Source organism: Vigna angularis, chromosome 2 (genome assembly GCF_016808095.1).
Source record: "Vigna angularis cultivar LongXiaoDou No.4 chromosome 2, ASM1680809v1, whole genome shotgun sequence".
NCBI classification, from domain to species: domain Eukaryota; kingdom Viridiplantae; phylum Streptophyta; class Magnoliopsida; order Fabales; family Fabaceae; genus Vigna; species Vigna angularis.
The window spans coordinates 8343856-8363443 of record NC_068971.1 but is presented as its reverse complement, the minus strand read 5'-3'; the positions used below and the strand labels follow the sequence as shown (position 1 = coordinate 8363443).

The 19588-nt window shown below is 35.5% G+C and overlaps 2 protein-coding genes and 1 long non-coding RNA gene across 4 annotated transcripts; 2 read left to right on the top strand and 1 right to left on the bottom strand.

The window, feature by feature from the left end:
- The first annotated feature begins 1986 nt into the window (after nt 1-1986).
- Nucleotides 1987-5582, top strand: LOC128195644 (uncharacterized). The gene is made up of 2 exons (XR_008247387.1): nt 1987-2533; nt 2820-5582. It is a non-coding gene; the product is annotated as an uncharacterized LOC128195644 (long non-coding RNA).
- A 5935-nt stretch (nt 5583-11517) lies between these two features.
- LOC108321168 (kiwellin-1) lies at nt 11518-12084 on the top strand. The gene has a single exon (XM_017552838.2). The coding sequence runs from the start codon at nt 11518-11520 to the stop codon at nt 12082-12084; it is 567 nt and encodes a 188-aa protein (XP_017408327.1).
- Nucleotides 12085-13168: 1084 nt separating this feature from the next.
- On the bottom strand, nt 13169-19209 carry LOC108321167 (AT-hook motif nuclear-localized protein 9). 2 transcript variants are annotated; one of them, XM_052873935.1, is made up of 7 exons: nt 18836-19209; nt 18725-18772; nt 17375-17877; nt 16091-16158; nt 15518-15649; nt 14071-14232; nt 13169-13714 (listed from the first exon to the last, which is right to left on the bottom strand). In XM_052873935.1, exons 3-7 carry the CDS (start codon nt 17793-17795, stop codon nt 13472-13474), a joined length of 1026 nt encoding a protein of 341 aa, XP_052729895.1. In that variant the 5' UTR covers nt 17796-17877; nt 18725-18772; nt 18836-19209; the 3' UTR covers nt 13169-13471. The 2 variants fall into 2 exon arrangements, with proteins under 2 accessions (XP_052729895.1, XP_017408326.1); XM_017552837.2 differs by lacking the exons at nt 18725-18772; nt 18836-19209 and adding an exon at nt 18606-18629.
- Nucleotides 19210-19588: the final 379 nt, after the last annotated feature.

Sequence of the window (19588 nt, the reverse complement as noted above, 5' to 3'; positions counted from 1 at the left end):
GGAATGTGAACTGATGCCTTACATCCGAAGACTTTCAAGTTGCGATATGAGGCCTTTTTACCAGACCATACTTCTTCTGGGATCTTACCATTCAATGGTCTTGATGGTGATAAGTTGATCAATTGAGTTGCTGTTAGCACTGCCTCCCCCCATAATGTCTTGGGAAGTTTTGCGTGAGACAACATGCTTCTGACCTTCTCGGCAATCGTTCTGTTGAATCTTTCAGCTACACCATTCATCTGAGGTGTCTTGGGAGGTACTTTCTCATGTTTGATCCCATGAGTCTTGCAATAGTGCTCAAATGGACCTCTATACTCTCCACCATTATCACTTCTCAGACATTTCAACTTTCTACCAGTTTCACGTTCAACTGATGCGTGAAACTCCTTGAAGATTCGTAGAACTTCATCTTTTCTCTTCTATGGATAGACCCACAATTTTCTGGAGTGGTCATCAATGAAGGTAACAAAATATTGAGCTCCACCAAGGGACTTTTCAGATGTTGAACAGACATCTGAATACACAAGATCCAAAATATGCTCTCTTCTACTTCTATTATCAGATTTATGGAAAGATACTCTGTGCTGCTTACCTGCTAGGCAGTCTTCACATAATTCAAGTGGTTGTCCTTTTATACTTTGGAGATGATCTTTTGCGAGGATCTCTAATCCCTTCTCGCTCATGTGGCCCAGTCTTTTATGCCACAACTCCTTACTTTCTTCTTGAGCAACATTCATCTCTCCTTTGTATATTTTTCCTTGCATGCAGTACAAGGAGCCTTCCTTCTTGCCTCGAGCAACAACCATGCTTCCTTGACAGAGTTTCCATCTTCCATCACTGAATTGGTTGTTCATTCTAGCATCATCTAGCTTACCGACTGAGATAAGGTTTAGACGTATCTCTGGTACATGTCTTACCTCCTTCAGCACAAGTTTGTTTCCATTTTCTGTCGTCAAAGTCACTTCTCCTATGCCCACAATTTTGCTTGTGACATGATTTCCCATCTTCACTGTTCCAAAGTCTCCTTTTTGATAGGATGAGAAGAATTCCTCATGAGGAGTAACATGGAAAGATGCTCCGGTATCTACTATCCAAGTGCAATCATCAAAAGCAATATTTAGATAGTTTACCTCAGTCATAAGGAACACATTCTCATCATTTGATACTATCGCTGTTGTGGTCTTTTCCTCCAACTTCTTTTTGGGATCTACCATATCAGGGTGTACAGTTCCATTCTTCTTATCTCTCTTCAGGAATCTACATTCTGGCTTCTTGTGACCATCTTTTCCACAATAAAAGCATGTCAGACCTTTGGAACGAGACTTGAATCTTCCTCGTGACTTTTCACGTTTTCCTTTGCTTCTATTTTCACTCCTTCCTCTATTCTCAACAACATTGGCTTCTGAGTGACCACTCGATCCCCTTTCTGTCCTTCTGGATTCTTCATTCAGTAAACTGTCTGTGATGTTATCCAGACTGAGTTTTCCATCTGGTGCTGAGTTACTGAGAGTGACCACCAACGTGTCCCAACTCTCTCGGATGGTACACAAAACTCTCACACTCATACTCTCTCTATTTTTCTTCTCCTTCACCGTGGCTTCACTTCTCTCACGATGGATTGTGTTTTTGCTTCTATGTTGGTGTGTCTTCACTTCTTTGCTTCCACCCTTTTATAGAAGGGCTTCACACAAAATACCAAAACAACAAAACTTAAAACATGGAGTAAAGCATGGAGTAAAACATGGAGTAAACCATGGAGCAAAACATGGAAAAGCATTGACCCTTAATTTAGGGTGTGGGACCCATTTATGTTTATCCAACAATTAGAAATACAATTAATGATTGTGAGTTTAAGTCTCACGTTTGATACAAATTAGAAAATAAAATATTATATAAAGGTCTATTAATTCATTGTTTTAAGATTACTGGAAGAAGTGTATTTTAATCTCAATATATCCACCATTACACTTGTTTAAATGGCCGTGCTCTTTAGACGAAAAATCAATTATGTACCATTTCTCTTGTCAACACTCATTATTTCAATGGTTTTGGATTTTTGTTTTATTTCTGCATAGCTAAGCGAAGGAAACAACGTTGGGAAATTTGCTAACCCAACTTTCAAATCCTTAAGGTACCCGATACGCACTATCTCCAGACGCCACTCCAAATTTTCTCCATGATTAAAACTTTTGAGCTTTCCTCCCATTAGTTTCAGCTCTTTGCATTCCTCGGGCAGCTTGCTAGGCTTTAGCCATTCTGGAATTTCCTGCCCTGGAAAGCCTTCAAGAATCTTTTCAATCTCAAAGGCAAAATTATTCTCTCACTGTACCCGTTCTCAGACACACCCCATGATATTTTTAGATGCTCAAGAGACAACCCTCTCCAACTTTCAAACTCCCCATCTTCTATCACAGCCTCAGATCCTATATGTATGCTGAGCCGCCTTAGATTTTTCAAATTTGCAAGCTCTGATATGCTGTCTTGACTCTCTCTAGAATTTCCTACTGCATATCCCTCCAGTACTTGGAGCTGTGTGAGTTTTTCAATCCCTTTTGGCATGCCTTCCAACAAGTAACACTGGACAAAATGAGATGTGTCAGACTTTTCATTGATCAAGAATTTGTAGGCTCTCAAGTTAGAGTAATTGATGAGTTGATATTTTATTCACTACACTTAGTCTATTGTATCGGATTTAATTCGGATTTAATTGGGAAATTGTGCTTAAATGTCCATAATTTTCCTGTTTTTACTAATTGTACTTAATTTAATCAATAATTCTTATTTTAACTAATTTGAATTATGTTAATTATTTGTATTAGGAAATTATTTGATAAAATTGTAGATTAATTTCTTTTGGGAGGAGACGTCCAACTGGTGTTTTGGTGTTTCGGTCCATTAAATTAATTTGTAGAAGTCCAACAAAGTTATTTTGAGCATGTCACACATCCAGTAAAAATCCAGCAAAGAGAAAGGCTCAAGGTCTTGGCTTGATCCAACTTTGGAAGCACACGCTTATCCATTCTTCATCCAAGCATTCAATACATTTCCAGCAATGCAAGAAGACCTTCAACATCCAAGAATGTCCAACAGCTTGAAACGGTCAAGCTTGGAGGAGTCTCGGTTGGACTATCCAGCTGGGGAAGCAAGGCCTTCAACATCCGTCCAGCAATGCAGAAGTGCACTATCCAGCTGCTGTGAAACGTCCGTCCAACAGAGCAGCACACGTTCATGAGAAAGAAAACAGTTTCACTCACGACTGGAAGGAGGTGAAGCAAGGAAGGCTGGCAGCAATCTACACACTTCATGTACACGGTCCAGGTCCAGCTCCAACTCCAACTCCGACCAGCAGCAAAAGGATGGTGCCCATGAGTGAATGTCCAGATGAGCACGTGATGGACAACATGAAAATGAGAAAGGAATCTCACGCACAAAGAAATTGGCAGCACATGGGTGTAAGTGGATTTTTGGTCAGGAAAGAATAATTGGTACTAGGAGAAATATATATATTTTTTTTTTTGAAAAGAAAAGAAGGTAATGCCAAAATTCTGAAACCACAACACGTGAAAGTGGGAAGATGGCATGGAGAATAAAATGAAGTGATGATGACATGGAAGCCACCCACATGAAGGACACTTGTTACTTTAATATGGAGAGCACTAAACTATGTGTGGAAGAATATGGATGGTGCAGCAATTTTGGAAGCACACGGCACTTCACATACATACCATACCACATGGGCTCAATAAAATTAAAATAAGAAAGAAGTTATGTTAGTGTGCACGTTGGAAGCAAATGGAAGTGCATTATGACATGGAACACTAAAACGGCACTTTGCAGAGATGGTGTGTTCTTGAATTTTAAAATAATTGGCTTGCAAACAATAAGGCACATGGACGACAATGTGGGGGCTGCAGTCACCAAACACAATTTTTGGTTTTATTGTGCACGGCTGAAGCAACACGTGAAAGAGCATTAAACACATTTCCATCTTTTATTTGGAAAAGCACAAATGGAGGACCCCTTAGTCCACTTTGCAACGTCCAGAATCAGAGAATGCCATGAGCTGAAGACAATAAAGGGGCTGGACATCAGTAGACAGAGACAGTAGGCAGTAGGAGTAGGAGTAGGATAGAGGTTTCTGTTCTTCTGTTCTGGTTTTCATTTTTTTCCCCCTCCCCTTTGGGGAGGTTTGGGTTTGTTTTCCATTTCCAGTGATAGTGTTTACTGTAATTTCCATTGTTAGAATTCTCGTTTGATGTGTACTGTAATTTCTTCTTTTCTGTAATGGACTCTAGTTAAATTTCCAGTTTAAACTCATTTCCGCTGATGAACTTCCAATTCCATTTCAATTTCGACTGCTCAACTTCCAGGTCTGATTTCTGTTTCTTCAGTTTAATTTGCAGTTAAATCTTAATTTCCGCATTGAAATTCCAGGTCCGTTTACTGTTTCTATTAAATTTCTGATGCAATTTAAATTCTGCCTTATGCTGTCTGCCATCTTGAATTTTTTTTGTTGCTGTTTAATATCTTGTTGCACTTTAAATTTCGTTTTTACTATTCAGCTGTGAAAATTTCCGTTTTTGTTTTACTGTTTTCAATCTACTGCTTTCTGAACTTAAGTTTTCTGCAACTATTTTCTGCTTGAAATTTACGATTTTTGCACTATTGAAATGTTTTCTGATCTGAGCAATCTTAAGTTTTCTGTTCTATGCAATCTGAAGAGGTCTGCGTTTTACTGTTCGTTTTTACTGTCTTGCACGATTTTACAGTGTTCTGTATTTTTGATTTACTGTATTTTTGTTTATGTACTGTTGTTTTAATAAAATTTTGTTTTTGCTATTTAGTTTTACTGTCTGTTAATTTTAATTCTTATGTTTTTGAAATTTCGTTTTTACTGCTTCAATTTATGGTTTTACTGTTTCAATTTTATTTTACTGAAATTTAATTTTCTGTTCAAAAACAAAAACAATCAAAACCCCTCTTTTCGTGTTAAAAGATCTAAAACTGAACCGCGAATAATGGGTCTTGAGAGACTATCTAAGAGTCACTTCCTAGTATCTATACTGCATTATTTATCTGAATCAAATTTGTATGAACCCTGACTGTCGTATCAGTAATGGAGGGTGGAAGCTTAGATATTCTTGATATCCCACGAAGACTAAAATAGGTCAAATTCTTTTGATTCTTCAACTTCTGTAGGAATCGTTCACTCCCTACTTCAATGTGATGTGAAGGAGAATCTTGCCAACGACCAAGTTGAAGCACCTTTAAATTTTGGATGTTTTTATCCAACCATTGAGATCCAAAATTTAAATAACTGGCACCACCTTTAAATTTTGGATGTTTCAAACTATTTTCACCTAGTACAATTTCTTTTTGCTCTAGTACTGACCATTTACCTCGTATGTGATTGTAGGGTATTCTAAGAGGAAATGGATAACTCCTGTGATTTTCTGTTGATAGTGTGAAGCAGTTCTTCTTCGTTATTCTTTACTTTCTCGAACAACTTCCTTATCTTGTTCACTTCTCTCCTTAACTTTTCCAAAATCCTATCTAATGATTCATCTCTTCCCCTTTCACGGAATTGGCTCCTTGCTGTCTTCACACGTTTCACCAACAAAGCTACTGCTTTCATTTTGTTTGTCGGAATAGGCATTTTCCAATTACTAACAAACATATAATTATAGAGTTAATTAACAGTACCACCCACTCAACAACTCTCGTTTCGATATTGAAATTTCCTAACTCACTTTTCTGTTATTGCTATCCGATTAAAAAATTTAATAAAGTGAGATTTGTAACATTAGGGGGTTAAAGTGAGTCAATTTAGCTTACATTGGTTGATTTATTACAAATTGAGTTAAAAATGAGTTGGTTCAACCTCACTCATCTCTTGGTGAATTGAAATTTTATAATCTGATTAAACTTATATTATGAGTTGGTAGATTAGTAGATTGTTGTACTCAAAAATACTTGTTTTTGAATTTATTTTATATATTTATATTATTATGATACAATCAAAATCGATTAACTCAACTCATTGTTTTATCACAATACAATCAAAGTCTTAATCTATTTTACCAAATATTGTTATAAACATAGAAATAAAAAATTAAATTATCAAGCTATATTATTTGACAAACAAATAAATTAAACATTCAAACTATTTAAACATTATGAACAAAATTCTAGTATTTAAAATGAACAAATTTTCAATATACATAATTAAAAGTAATAAATAATTATAAAAGAAAATACTTGTAAAAAAATGATAACGAAACTAATAAAGGGTTGATGTTGGTGGATTAGAAGTTAACCCACCTTCATCCCATTTAACTTATGAAAAGTTGAGTTGAATTACACATGAAGAATTAAATTTAACCAATTTAATCCAACTTAAACTCATGAGTCAGGTTAACTCGTGGTGAACCTATTTAACATATCTATGTAACACTCTTTGATTTACCAGTATAATTCTGATTTGTTATTAAGAGGATAATTTACCATTTATATTCAAATTATAATATTATTTCACACTCGGCCTAATGTTTAATGAAGAAAAAATCACAAAAATATAAAAAGAGGAAAAGTATTCGTAGCATAGAATATAATTTAGACCTAAGTTCATATATTAGTAATACGAAATTCACCTATGCATAGCATGGATTACTGTAAGGACCGAATGTCCTTTTTATTTTAAAAAGAGGAAAGTGGCGGAGGAAGGGAGGAAAGTTCCTGGAAGTGGAAGGGAGCGGCTGTAAGGACCGAGTTTCATTTTTAAAAGAAGAAGGGAGGCACGTTCCTGGAAAGAGGGAAAGAGGTGGCTGCACGTTGAGAAAATGGAGGGGCTCCCTGTCTGCAGAGTGGTGCAGCTGATGGTTTGGTAGGTCTTCCCACTTTGAAGTGCTCCAACCACTAAGGAACACCATCATCTCCATCATCAGTAGGCACAACACTAAGGAAGGAAGGGAGAAGCTGGGAGTGCACGGGTTCTACTTCTTAAAGAGAAGAGTTGGTAGATTCAAGGAGTTGGAAGGAGATCCGCACACTGCATTTCTAGATTCAAGGAAGTCTTCAAGAGGTAAGGGGAGTTGGATTTTCTGGATGTTGATAGTGGTTGCATGAGTAGGATGCTGGGAAATTGTGGTTGTATGTATGGTTGGACTGAAATTGATGTGTTGATTCATGTATGTAATCTTGTATGTTTTAGAATTGAAGGAAATTGGAATTTCATAGTTTTTTTGTCATTTGGAGAGGAAGTGAGATAGTGATTTTGAGTATTTGGGGTCTAGAGTGTTATTGAGCCTTGGGAACAGTTTCACCCACTGTATTGTGACTTGTTAGAACCATCAAATTGATCAAAATAGGTGTAAAGTGGTAGAATTGGATTTTGGATATCTAAGTTGTGAAAATTGGTATTTTATGGTTGAATTTGAGTATGAATCCCTTAAGAATTGAATATGGAACGTTTGTAATCAATTAGATAAGTTCAATCTAGTATAAAACATGAATTTTGGGTGTTAGAAGTTAATAAAAAAGGGTTGAAAATGGTAAAACGAGGTTCTAGCCTCAAATCTGCAGAATTCTGCATTCTGCAGAATTCTCGCCCGGGCGCCCCTGTCGCGCCTAGGCGCCCCAGCCTCTGGAAATGCCGCGCCCAGCATCTCGCGCCCGAGCGCGAGATGCAGCGGAGCGCGTTCGTTCGAGCTGAATTGGACGTTCGTCCAATTTGCTCGACCAAGAGTTCGGCCTTTATTCTAAGTCGAGCGTTCGGTCTTTTCTTCTGTTGAGTGTTCGTCCTTAAGTTGTATGTTGAGCGTTCGTCCTTAAGTTGTATGTTGAGCGTTCGTCCTTAGTTTTCGTTGAGCGTTCGTGCTTGGCTTTGGTGAGCGTTCGTTCTTGGCTTTGTGAGCGTTCGTCCTTGGTTTGGTGAGCGTTCGTCATTAGCTTTGTGAGCATTCGTCCTTAAGTAGTTATGTGAGTGTTTGTCCTTGGTTTGGTGAGCGTTCGTTCTTGGCTTTGTGAGCGTTCGTCCTTGGCTTTGTGAGCGTTCGTCCTTGTATTTGTGAGCGTTCGTCCAAGCAGTGATATAGTGACCGTTCGACCAAACAGTGATATAGTTGAGCGTTCGTCCAAATAGTTGGCGTTCGTCCAAATAGTTGAGCGTTCGTCCAAATTGTTGAGCGTTCGTTCTGGTGAGTGTAGTGTTCGGTTTTAATCTTTGAGCGTTCGTCCTGGATATAGAAGTGTAGCGTTCGTCCTTCAGTTTGAGTGAGCGTTCGTCCAATAGTGTCCAGTGAATAGTGATCGTTCATTCCAACAGTATTCATTTTGAGTGAGGTGTTCGGTTTAAGCGTTCGACCTTTATTTGATATTATAAGTTATGAATCTTGAGTGTTCGGTCCTAATTGGATAAATCTTAAGTTTGAAATCTCTGAACGTTCGGTCTTATTAGCGATTAATGACGTTCGTCCAAAGAGTGTTAGCGTTCGTTCAAATAGCGTCCGTCCAGAAGTATTGTCAAAATGGTTTAGATGACGTTCGTCCAATGAATTATGGTGACGTTCGGCCAAGTGGTGTTCGGCCTAGTGTTTGAAAAGGGCGCTCGTCCAGTGACATTCATTCCACAAGTGTTTGGATGAATAGTGTTCGGATGAATAGTGTTTGGATGAATAGTGTTTTGATGAATAATGTTTGGATGAATAGTATTAGGTTCGAAGTTGATTTTTTTACTAGAATTGAATTATGTGAATAAATGTTTGCAATGTATATTGTAATATGAATCATGTGAAAGTATGTGAATGCGTGGTAGATGCTAAATTTCTGAGATAATATGATAGATTATTGTGATCATCTGATGTAAATGTTGAAATCTGAGAATTTTGTGTGGAATATATGTAGTAATGTGAGCTATGAGAAAATATGAGAATGTATGAAATATGATAAATTACTGTGATTATATGATGGGAATGATGAATTTGAGTATGATTCGGAAATCTCAAGGAGAGATGGATGAAAGTGGTTATGGGGAATATCGTGGTTGTTTCTGTATAATTGTAGGGGCTTTGAAATGGTATGTCTATCCTTACACTCAAAGCATTATTCACACTCAAGTAGAGAAGAATAATGTCAGTGGTGAGAGTAGAGGGAGATCCTCGTCTATAGTCTTTGAATTTAGACATAGGCAGCTTGGGGGATTTATATTGCTAGCGTTGGAGAAAGACCAGCAGAGCTAGCAAGTGTAGAGACGACCAATAGTTCGACAATTACACAAAATCCGGATGAGTTGTGTGAGTATGTAGATTGTGGTTTAATAAGCATGCCTAAATATTTCTGTATATGAATCTATGTATGATAACATGCTTTTTATATCTAGCTCACCCTTGCGTTATTTGTGTTGTGTGCCGTTTTGGATATGATTCTTTGGCGATGATCATCCACTTGGATGGGAGCAGATGTTGTCGAGGAGAGTCCTTTGGAGCAAGAGCTGGAGAATATTGAAGTTGCAGAGTAGTCTTCTTAGGAATTCCTATCTGAACCCATGTAGTGTTCGAATCTATAAACTGTTTAAGTTTGAATTTCCGTTTCTTTTATTTTGGATGACTGTAATTTAGTACTTAAATTACACGTCGTATTCTGACTGTTCTCTATATTTGAATGTTGACGTCTTTATTATGTAATATTGATTATTATATAATCGGGATGTTACAATTACCACAGTGAGCGTAAAATTGTAGAGGCATTGTAAAAATGAGAGATTAATGAAAAGAGAAAAAGAATTATGATAATTAATAATAGAGTGTAAAAAGAACCTTGATAAAAATGAGGGTCAGTTTGCTCTGAGAGTGAATGAGAAAATGAAAGGTTGTTGAATATGTATACGTGGTTTAGCTATAACCATGTATGGCCATCAATTTAAACCTCTAAAGAGTTTGCAAGGAATGAAAGAATCATACAACACAAGTTTCACCTCAATTCTTTACGTCGTAGTTTGAAAGAGAATCCAAATAAATTGTTTTCTCCTACGAAAGTTATCCCTAACTTCTTCTAAACGTAGAATTAATTTATTAATTTATTGGCACATGAATAAAGTGTCTAGCTAATTGTTCCTAAGGAGATAGGACACTATTAAGATTAATCTCAATCCAAAAAATTAAGATAATGCAATGAATTTTTATATTGTTTTACTTTCTCATTTCTATCTAATATGAGATTTAAACTCAATTTTAATTTTAGTTTGTGCACTTTAATTATTTAATCTATTATTTTGTAAATGTGCTTATATCCACATTAGATTAGAGAGAGATGTGGATCCAAGAAAGCAAGTTTGATTATAATCTTAATCATAGTTAAGTAAACAGAAATTATTATAAACTACCAGTGGATGGGTTTCCAATTTCGGTTTGTATGTGATTTCAAATGTTTGCTATTATTTTTGTTATTTAGTGATGAGCAATCGTCTTAACTATATTTACTAAATTTTCAAGCTTTCGTATATTTTTAAATTGAAGATGCCATATATCCGAAAGTGTTCCTACCTGATTTCTTCCATAAAAAAAATATTGATAAAACTATATCATAATTAACTTGAAAATATTATAAAAATGAGAAAAAATTTCACTACTAAAAAACATAAAGGAACAAAATTAAAAAATTAAAAATTATTTATTTTTACCGAAGATCTCCCATTAAAATCAATTTATAATGTATAAATAAATACAAATCTTATGTTACAAGATGATTTTCTAAAATTGAGTTACACTTAAATACCTTTTTTATTATTAGTATGTTTATAGAATATAAATAGATACAAATCTTAGATTTTAAAATTTATTTTTTAACATTTTCTAATAAAATGCTTCTTTATTTCATTTGAACAAAAATATAAAAGTAAAAAAAAAAGACATATCTCTGCTTTCTTAAATAAATTGAATAGTCTTAAAGAAAATGAATGTATAGTACCACAAAAACGTTTTTAATTGTAAGTTTTAATTAACAAATATATATATATATATATATATATATATATATATTGGTCCTTATATATTTACGTGACTCTACAGAAGATTCAAAGGGTCCAACCCATTGTAACGGGATATGTAGCTTTAGTCATAATTAATGTGGAGGCATTCGTAATAAACAGAGGTTTGGTCATTTTTATATGGAATAACGTCCATGGCCATGCAAGTGTTTATTCTATTATTAATTTAGACTAACTTTTTGGCGCTATTCAAAATCAAAAAACAAGTTTTCTAAACTACGGCAACAATGTTTCACGTGTTAGCATCCAAATATATGTTCCAAATCAAATCAAACGTTATTTGAAATTCTGGTTTTCATTTTGACAAGAAGACAATTTATAAATCATTGCTTGACCCTAAAAGAAACCTATATTTCGAAGCAAAAACATGTACCTAATCAAGAGACCTCTATATATAGAAAGTAAAATCTTAAGATTCAAGCATCAAACACTCAAAAGAAGAACAAATAGCAGAAACAGAGAAGTTGATAGATAGAATGAAGAGGTTTTTCTCAAACGCATCCTTCATTTTATTAGCTACTCTCATCTTAGCAAGTTGTATTGAGTCTGAGGCTCAAAAGTGTCGGCCAAGTGGGAGAATCAGAGGAAGGAAAGCACCTCCAGGACAATGCAACCAAGAGAATGATTCAGACTGCTGCATAGAAGGCAAACTCTACACGACATATGAATGTTCACCACCTATGTCCAGCCACACCAAGGCCTACCTCACTCTCAACAGTTTTCAGAAGGGTGGAGATGGTGGTGGCCCTTCAGAATGTGACAACCAATACCATTCTGATGACACACCTGTGGTCGCACTGTCTACAGGCTGGTTCAACCACAGAAGCAGGTGTCTCCACAACATCACCATCAGTGCGAATGGAAGAAGTGTGGTGGCCATGGTGGTTGATGAGTGTGACTCAACTGAGGGATGTGATGCAGACCATGACTATCAACCTCCATGTCCCAACAACATTGTTGATGCTTCTAGGGCTGTCTGGAAAGCATTGGGAGTGCCCCCAAATGAATGGGGTGGCCTTGACATTACATGGTCTGATGCTTGATATTATAAGTGTAATGTTTAAGTGAATGTCTATGTTTCTATATTGTAAGCTGCCTGGAAATACTGAATCTTTTGATTTCTCATTCACAATCAATACAAATATATATTTAGATTTCCACGAACGAGAGAAACGTCACACAGTTCTGATTGCCTGGATCAGTATCAACATGCACAGAATCCGTCAAAGCATTATCTATGTTTGTAAACTACAATGGTAAAAAATGAGTGAAAAATTTGTTATGATTCATGAGAACAAAGCATTGTGTTGTGTATCATTTTTATTAGAATAACAAATTATTCATATGTAAAGGTTTATGCTTAATCCTTAATTATGCACACGGTTAACTGATTATTTCTAAGGTTAATCTATAACTAGTTCCCTCTGTTTAGAACACAATCTGACAGTGCTTTAAATTTCACGACCGATCTTCAAAACACTGGAGAAATGAATTCATCGTATCCATCAGAAATGGCATCAATGAGATTGCAGATACGAATAAGGATACTAATAATTAATGCTATAGTACAATTATCTTCTTGACTTGAAGAAAATAGCTGCAAAAAGTAGACACTTTCTTGTCATTCCCTATATAATATAAAAATAATAGTTGGAGTTTAAGTACTACAACCTAGTTTTAAGTTAAAAATTATGTTACATATATATGTATACATATGTCGAGATTTTTCGACCAACTTTTATATATATTTCTCTTATTTTTCAAACACTTGACCAATTAACCAGTTCAACCAACCAGTTTGGCCTGATGGGGTATTCCCAAAAACCAGAAAGGAAACCATGATCACAATATCGTTCTATTTTCCTTTCTTACCTTTCATCCTTTGATTACCACTATATTTTACGTATTGTTGGATAAAGGATGCTGGTTGATCATGGAGTGTAGAGTGCATGTGTTCAGCTACAAGATAATCTACGATCTCACTACCCCACAACATTACCGAACAAAACGCTTTCAGATCATGCATTCGCAGCAAAAAATCTCCTTGTTCCCCTTGTCACTTCCTTCTAGAAGACGGTTCTACGACAAAAATCACAATGATAGATATTGTCTCACAATCGATGCCCCTAAACCACATAAAACATCTACCCCAATGTCAATTATTTTTCCAAATAGGACATAAATTGTATCTTACCAATCAAGAACATACAATCTTCAAATTGAAATTCCTCACAGCTACAAAAATATGAGTACAACCCCAAGTCAACAATCATGGGTGTAGGGATAGGTGAGATTTATCAATTGCAAAAGTCAGCTGGCTCTACTCTGTTGTTGGTACTTTCCCACTCTGTCATTACTACTACAACAAAATTAGATGAGTGACCAATCTGAAATATATATACACAGCACTAGTGTGTATTGAATGAAATGTCACCCACGCATCAAGTCAATGTCCACATGGGAATTACGCATATCCAACGGTCGCGATTGAGACCAAGGACTCAAAGATGAAGGGTTTGGAGAAAGATTTTGATTTGGTGAGATGCTGTTCAGTGCCACTGGATTATGAACTCCCTGATGATCTGACTCCATAGCAACTTCTGCAACTTCCGCGCTTTCCTTCTTCTTGTTCTTTGTCTTTGATCCACCCCATTGAAAACTCCCAACTACCACCTATAGCCATCACTAATTCAGTCTAATATGATCCTCATCTGAATAATCTAGCTTTTCATGTTTGTTTGCAATTATAAAAAAAAAGACACTTGAATGAAGCAGCTGATTTTACGACAAGCTACTCAGAATAGCTTTTGATTAGTTTGAAAGCTTGAAACAAACACATGAAAAACTTTTGACAGTGATTATCCTTTGAAGAAGTGATTTCCTTTACAAAACAAAGATGTGACAAATGGGTCCATTACTTTCAACACGAGTAGCTGGAAAGTTTTCATTTTTAACATGTGGGAATCAGAGATATGAATTCGAGATATCATCTTAATAAGATTTGATGGCAACACTAAAAATGGTGTTACCTGAACAGGACTTGATGCAATAAGAACTCCACCAACTCCTCCACCAATGACACGACCATCAGGACTAGCAAGGGACACACTCAGTCCACCAGTTCGATTGCGTGAGCCACCACTATCAGTGACTAAGTAAGAGCCTGAAAGGCACACTATCTCGAAGCGCCCCTATCAATTCAAAAGTCCACCAGAAATCAAATATACATACGGAGATAAACATTATCATATAGAGTTATGACTTGGTAAAGGATAAAAACATAAGCAAAATAAACATTATACTCATTGATACAAAGGTTTGAATCTATGATTTTCACTACAAAGGCTAACAATTACAGATACTTCTCAATCAAAATCTGCGTTTAAAGATGGGATAGTCAAAGATTTGTAGCAATTGCCAGCCTAAGTAAGGTGAGTAAAGCCCTCACCTAGTTTCTTTTTCTTTTTTTTTTCTTTTTCAATCTTTTCCTCTGCTGCGTAAAAAGCATGCAGCTTGCTGATTAAGATTAAAAATTAAAAGTTAAATGAAATTAATTATCTTAATTGTATTTGGAAATGTTTGACAGACAAATGTTAAATAAAATTATATTAATTGTAATAGAATTTTTTTAGGCTTAAAAAAGTTCTATCTTAAAGTTTGTTCAGGCATAAATAAATGTTAGGTCGGTCCTGTTTGAAGCCTGCATTTTCTCCCTCGGAATTAATTCCCACCAACCAAAAAAGTCATGGTAACTCAGAAGGTCAAAAAGATCCTTGGAATTAAGTTTCCACCAACCAAAAAAGGCATGGTAACTCAGAAGGTCAAAAAGATTCAATGCAAAAGATTCTTTTGTTTCAATAGTCCCAGAGATTGAAGTTTGTTGGTACCATTAAGCCATTTTGTATACATGCCTGAATGGACATACATTCTAATGTATTTATTTATGAATTATTTGTCCAATAAATATCATGCTTCAAGTTTACAAATTCTGCTTAAGACTTTCGTCTAACATTACAAATGCAAATTTTTAATCAATCAATCATAGTATTTCATAAGAGATTGCCATTTAATTTCGTGCATTGTTATGCATGACCGCATGCATAAATGTAGACACGTGTCATTATGTGATCACAGTTCCATATGAACCTATAATAGTGTACAGAGGACAGTTACAAAAGTAGATTATTTTAATAAGCAATCATATGTACAATCGATTATAACAATTGTTTTAGTTGGTAAGTTTACTAAAAATTAGTTAATATAATTAATTTCCTTCGAATACATCTAAAACTCAGCTTTCTAGATAAGAAAAGAATATATATGAAGCTTTATATTCTCAAGAAACATTTTATATATTATTATGAGACGAATTTTCAGATTTACAAAAATATTCGTTTTACTAAATTTAGGTTGAGGTTCCAAACATGCTCTATCGGCATCTGCTTCAACAAATACATAACACAGAAAATGCCAAACCTCGTATGTGACAGTGCCGCCTGAAGTTGATGGCTGTCGAAGTGTGACAGTTGACACAGCGCCATTGGCTGACAAAATACAAACAGCTCTAGGTCCCTGCTGAGAAAATGCCATGATTTTTGTTGCAATGTCCTACAGGGAGACAAGTTTAGAAGATTAATTTATTAATATTCGCATAAATACAAGATATGGCACAAAGTCAACCAACATGGTTTTGGCATTACTAACTCTACTTTTCCTTTTAAGAGAAAAAAAGTACAGAAACATGAGTGGCTGTTTAGTATTTAACAGTGAAGTTATCATTATTTTGAGAGACAAATAGTACAAAGTGCCACCTTTCTTGGGCCAAAGATGCCAAACCTTGGTTGCATAAATAATTAAGCACATGCATAAATAGTTTAACCTAAATCAGAGAACAAAAATACCGACAGAAATCACAGTAAAGTACGAACCATATTGTTTTATCAATATTATTATGTCACTCTCTCTTTTTCATTTACTTTCCCTCCAACATACACCACCAAAACAGAGACTTATTTTTTATTCAAATATATAAAAAAAATATACACATACTTCTCCACTTGCAATGTTGATGATATGAGGAGTGAATCCCATCCCAGCTGAACCAGACATCAATTCACCTAGCAACAGTAACAACACAACATCAAAAACAAAGGTATATAAATGATTTAGACACTCACAAGATTAGAGGGTGCAACTGGCGAACAAATCAAACTTATGAACCATTATTCTAACTATATGAAAGTTCCACCAAATATTATTAAATTCTAACTCGCTTCTGGTTAGAATTAGATAAGCTTTAATTTCAGAATCCATTAGGGAACCACCCAGTACCCCACAACTGGGAACAAGGCCTCACAACAAAAGAAATACAATCTGTATAAGGAATATGAAGTATACATAGAACTTTAGAATCCAACTTCCCATACTTAATCAAAACAGTAGACGGAGATAGAAATCCAATGGCCTTTTGTTTTTAGAAAATATTTTCTATGTTTTCACTGTTTTCGATGCAAAACATTCCAAAATATAGAAAAATAGTCACATTTTCGTAAATAAAAGTAAAATTAAAAAGTGGAAACATAAACATTTTTTTTTCAAACCAGACAGCTCCTCAAAATCTTATCTTTTATGTAAGGCGCATATTAGCCCCCTTAAAAATCTTATCATTACAAGCTACAGTTTTATGAGCTCGTATTGTATCCCATGCTCAACCTCTTATATACTGTAATTATTGCAACGTACAATTCAGATCATTTATCTCACATGTAACCAAAGTTGTATGTGTACTTGGTTAGAAACTTTTAATTTGTGAATGTGGTAAATTTATTCTTCAAATAGCTTAATTATAACAATCTGAGGCGGTGATTACTGAATAAGGTTGCAGTGCATGATTTGGAAAGATTACTCATGTGAAATGATAATTTTTTAACCGAAAACCAATTGGAACCTGGAAAAATAATTAATTATCTAGCATAAGCTGAACAAAACACATTTTTTTTCTGTAACAATTCTACAAAATAGTGGAAAGAAATTAAAAGAAGATGCATCTTTCTCTCGAGGATCAGAAAAAAAATATGGAAATTAATAATATATAGCATACTATGTTGGGATTTAAAGCCACTCTGCCATTGTTCATCCAGGTAATCGGATGATAATAGCATGTAAACATACAAAATGATTAAACAAATATTCAGCTAAAAACAAATTTCAACCAAATAACACTTAGAGAAGAAGGATTTGAAAAATTTGTGACTCATAAACTTTCAGCTTCGAATAAGTATGATCAGTAACAACAGGAAATACTGAAAGAGTTGCATTGCAATAGAGATTTACCAAGAGAAGCCAACTGCTGTTTTTTCCCAGTACCAGGTGGTCGGCCTCTGCCACGTTTCTGGCTCTGTCCCAAGGATCCAGGGTGACCAGATGATGTTGGAGTTGGAGTCAATGCCAATGACACAGTTCCATCAGTGCCATATTTCCTAGGCCTTCCTCTCTTCCTTTTAACAGGCTCCCCTGGAGGTGCCCCGGGAGGAGCTCCCATATTGACTCCATGAGCTGAAATTGAAGAAGACTCTAATGGCAATGTGGATCCAATGGAACCACCACCAATGCTGGATTGAAATGGTAGATTCGGATTGGAGAGTGGTCGAATATTAGGTGACATATGCAACTCGGGTTGTGCTCCAGATCCAGGAATTCCCCTTTGCTGCATATAGTAAGACCCGGATAACGCCATTTGGTCCCCACGATCCATGCATTTACTTCAATTGCCTTCAGAATCTTTCACAAGAAACTTTCACCCCAATATTCAATACACCGAAAATTATCACCTAGCTCTGTTCCCAAATGGAGTGTAGTGACAAATTTTTGAGGAAGAAAACACCATCACATCAGAATACCATAAAAAGTATGAAATCCAATTAGCAATCACCAACAAGAGAGTCAACAAAATTTCTTAAATTACATTAGCTGTAAGTAACTGTAGCTTGAGAAGAACAAAACTAAGTCCTCAATATTAAAGCAGTGAAGTTTCCAGCAGATAAAATTTCTCATTGATGGCATCATCTATAAAATACATAAATGCATCCACACATGTACAAGACAAAGCATAGAGTAGAAGACAGATCAGAGGAAAAGATGGAAAGCCAAGAAGGCATAAACACAAACAAGAGAACTACTCTCTAACAGCAATATGAACATGTCCAAGAGAAGACAAAAAAATAAAAGAAACTACTTACAGCTTACCAAACTATAAGAAACAGCAAAAAAAGGCTTCGTGTTCAAGATACAGGACCAGAAGAACATGAAAAAAGATCCACTCTAACCAACATCCATCATAAATCTTTAAAACCAAGCAACTAAAGTGCCAACACCCAGAAAAAACAAGTGGAAAAAATAACAAAATGAAAGAATTACTCTAAGGCCAATGCAATAAAAAAGCTTCCAAACACAGTTCGTAAACAGAGCAGAAAATGCAATATCACACCAAAGGGAGCCCAAAATCACAAAAAAAAACGAGTAAATTATCAACCACAACGGTTTTGCTATGGGAAAAATTACAAACTTTGGAGAATTGGGTTTAAAACTAGGACAGAATCAACGCCCCAGATACACAAGAGAGAGAATGTAACATGGGTTTCAACGTGCAGATACAAAAGAAAAGGGGAAAGGAATCATACTAACATTTTAACAACAGGATCAAAAAGCTGTGGTGCACATTCACAGTTCCACCTGTGAGGAAACGGAAGCTAGTAATTGAATCAAAAGAAAAAAGTTCTACAGTTCTTTTCTTACTCTTGGGAAATGAAGAGTGTGGTGGCAGAGTTGCACAGAGAAAAAAAGAGGTGAGAGAAACAGGGTGTCAGTGCAATGAAGCAAAATACTTATCAACAATGAAAAAAAAAAACTTAAAACAAATAAAAAATAAATCTTGAAAATTGAAAAGGAAAAGTAAACTAAGTCTCTCTCTCTCTAACTCTTCTGCAGCAGTGTCTCAGCTGCAAAAGTCCTTATCTGGTTGCATATTTTTCTAGGGCTACCCTCTCTTTCTCTCTCTAAAAAAGTTTCTTTTTTTCACTTTCTCTCTCCTGTTTGAGTTGTGATATGATGATGATGACGATGCTGTGTGTGTGAGTGATGGTTCTGAGATTTAAGAAAGGGGTTGAGAAGCAAACAAAGTTGAGCAGAAAAAGCAGTTCTTGTTTTGGATAACAATGAAATATTTTTTTATTTATTTTGAAAAAATAATAAAAGAGTTTATTTATTTATTTATTTTGAAATATAAATTAAAATTAGTAAAGATTTGAGATTTAAATAGGGACAGTGGTGGGGAAGTTTGGGTCCATAGGGATTGTAAGAGAAAGAGTGTCTATCTCTATTCACGCGCCCAGCTTATATGATCTGCTGCATCACTCCCACTGAGATCCTGGGTGTTGCCTAGTGCCTTCGCCTCAATATCATGGAAAATATCTATCAAACTTTCCAGAATCTATATTCTTTCTCTCTCTACATTATTGAACACTCATATCAATTCAGTTTTAAGTTTTT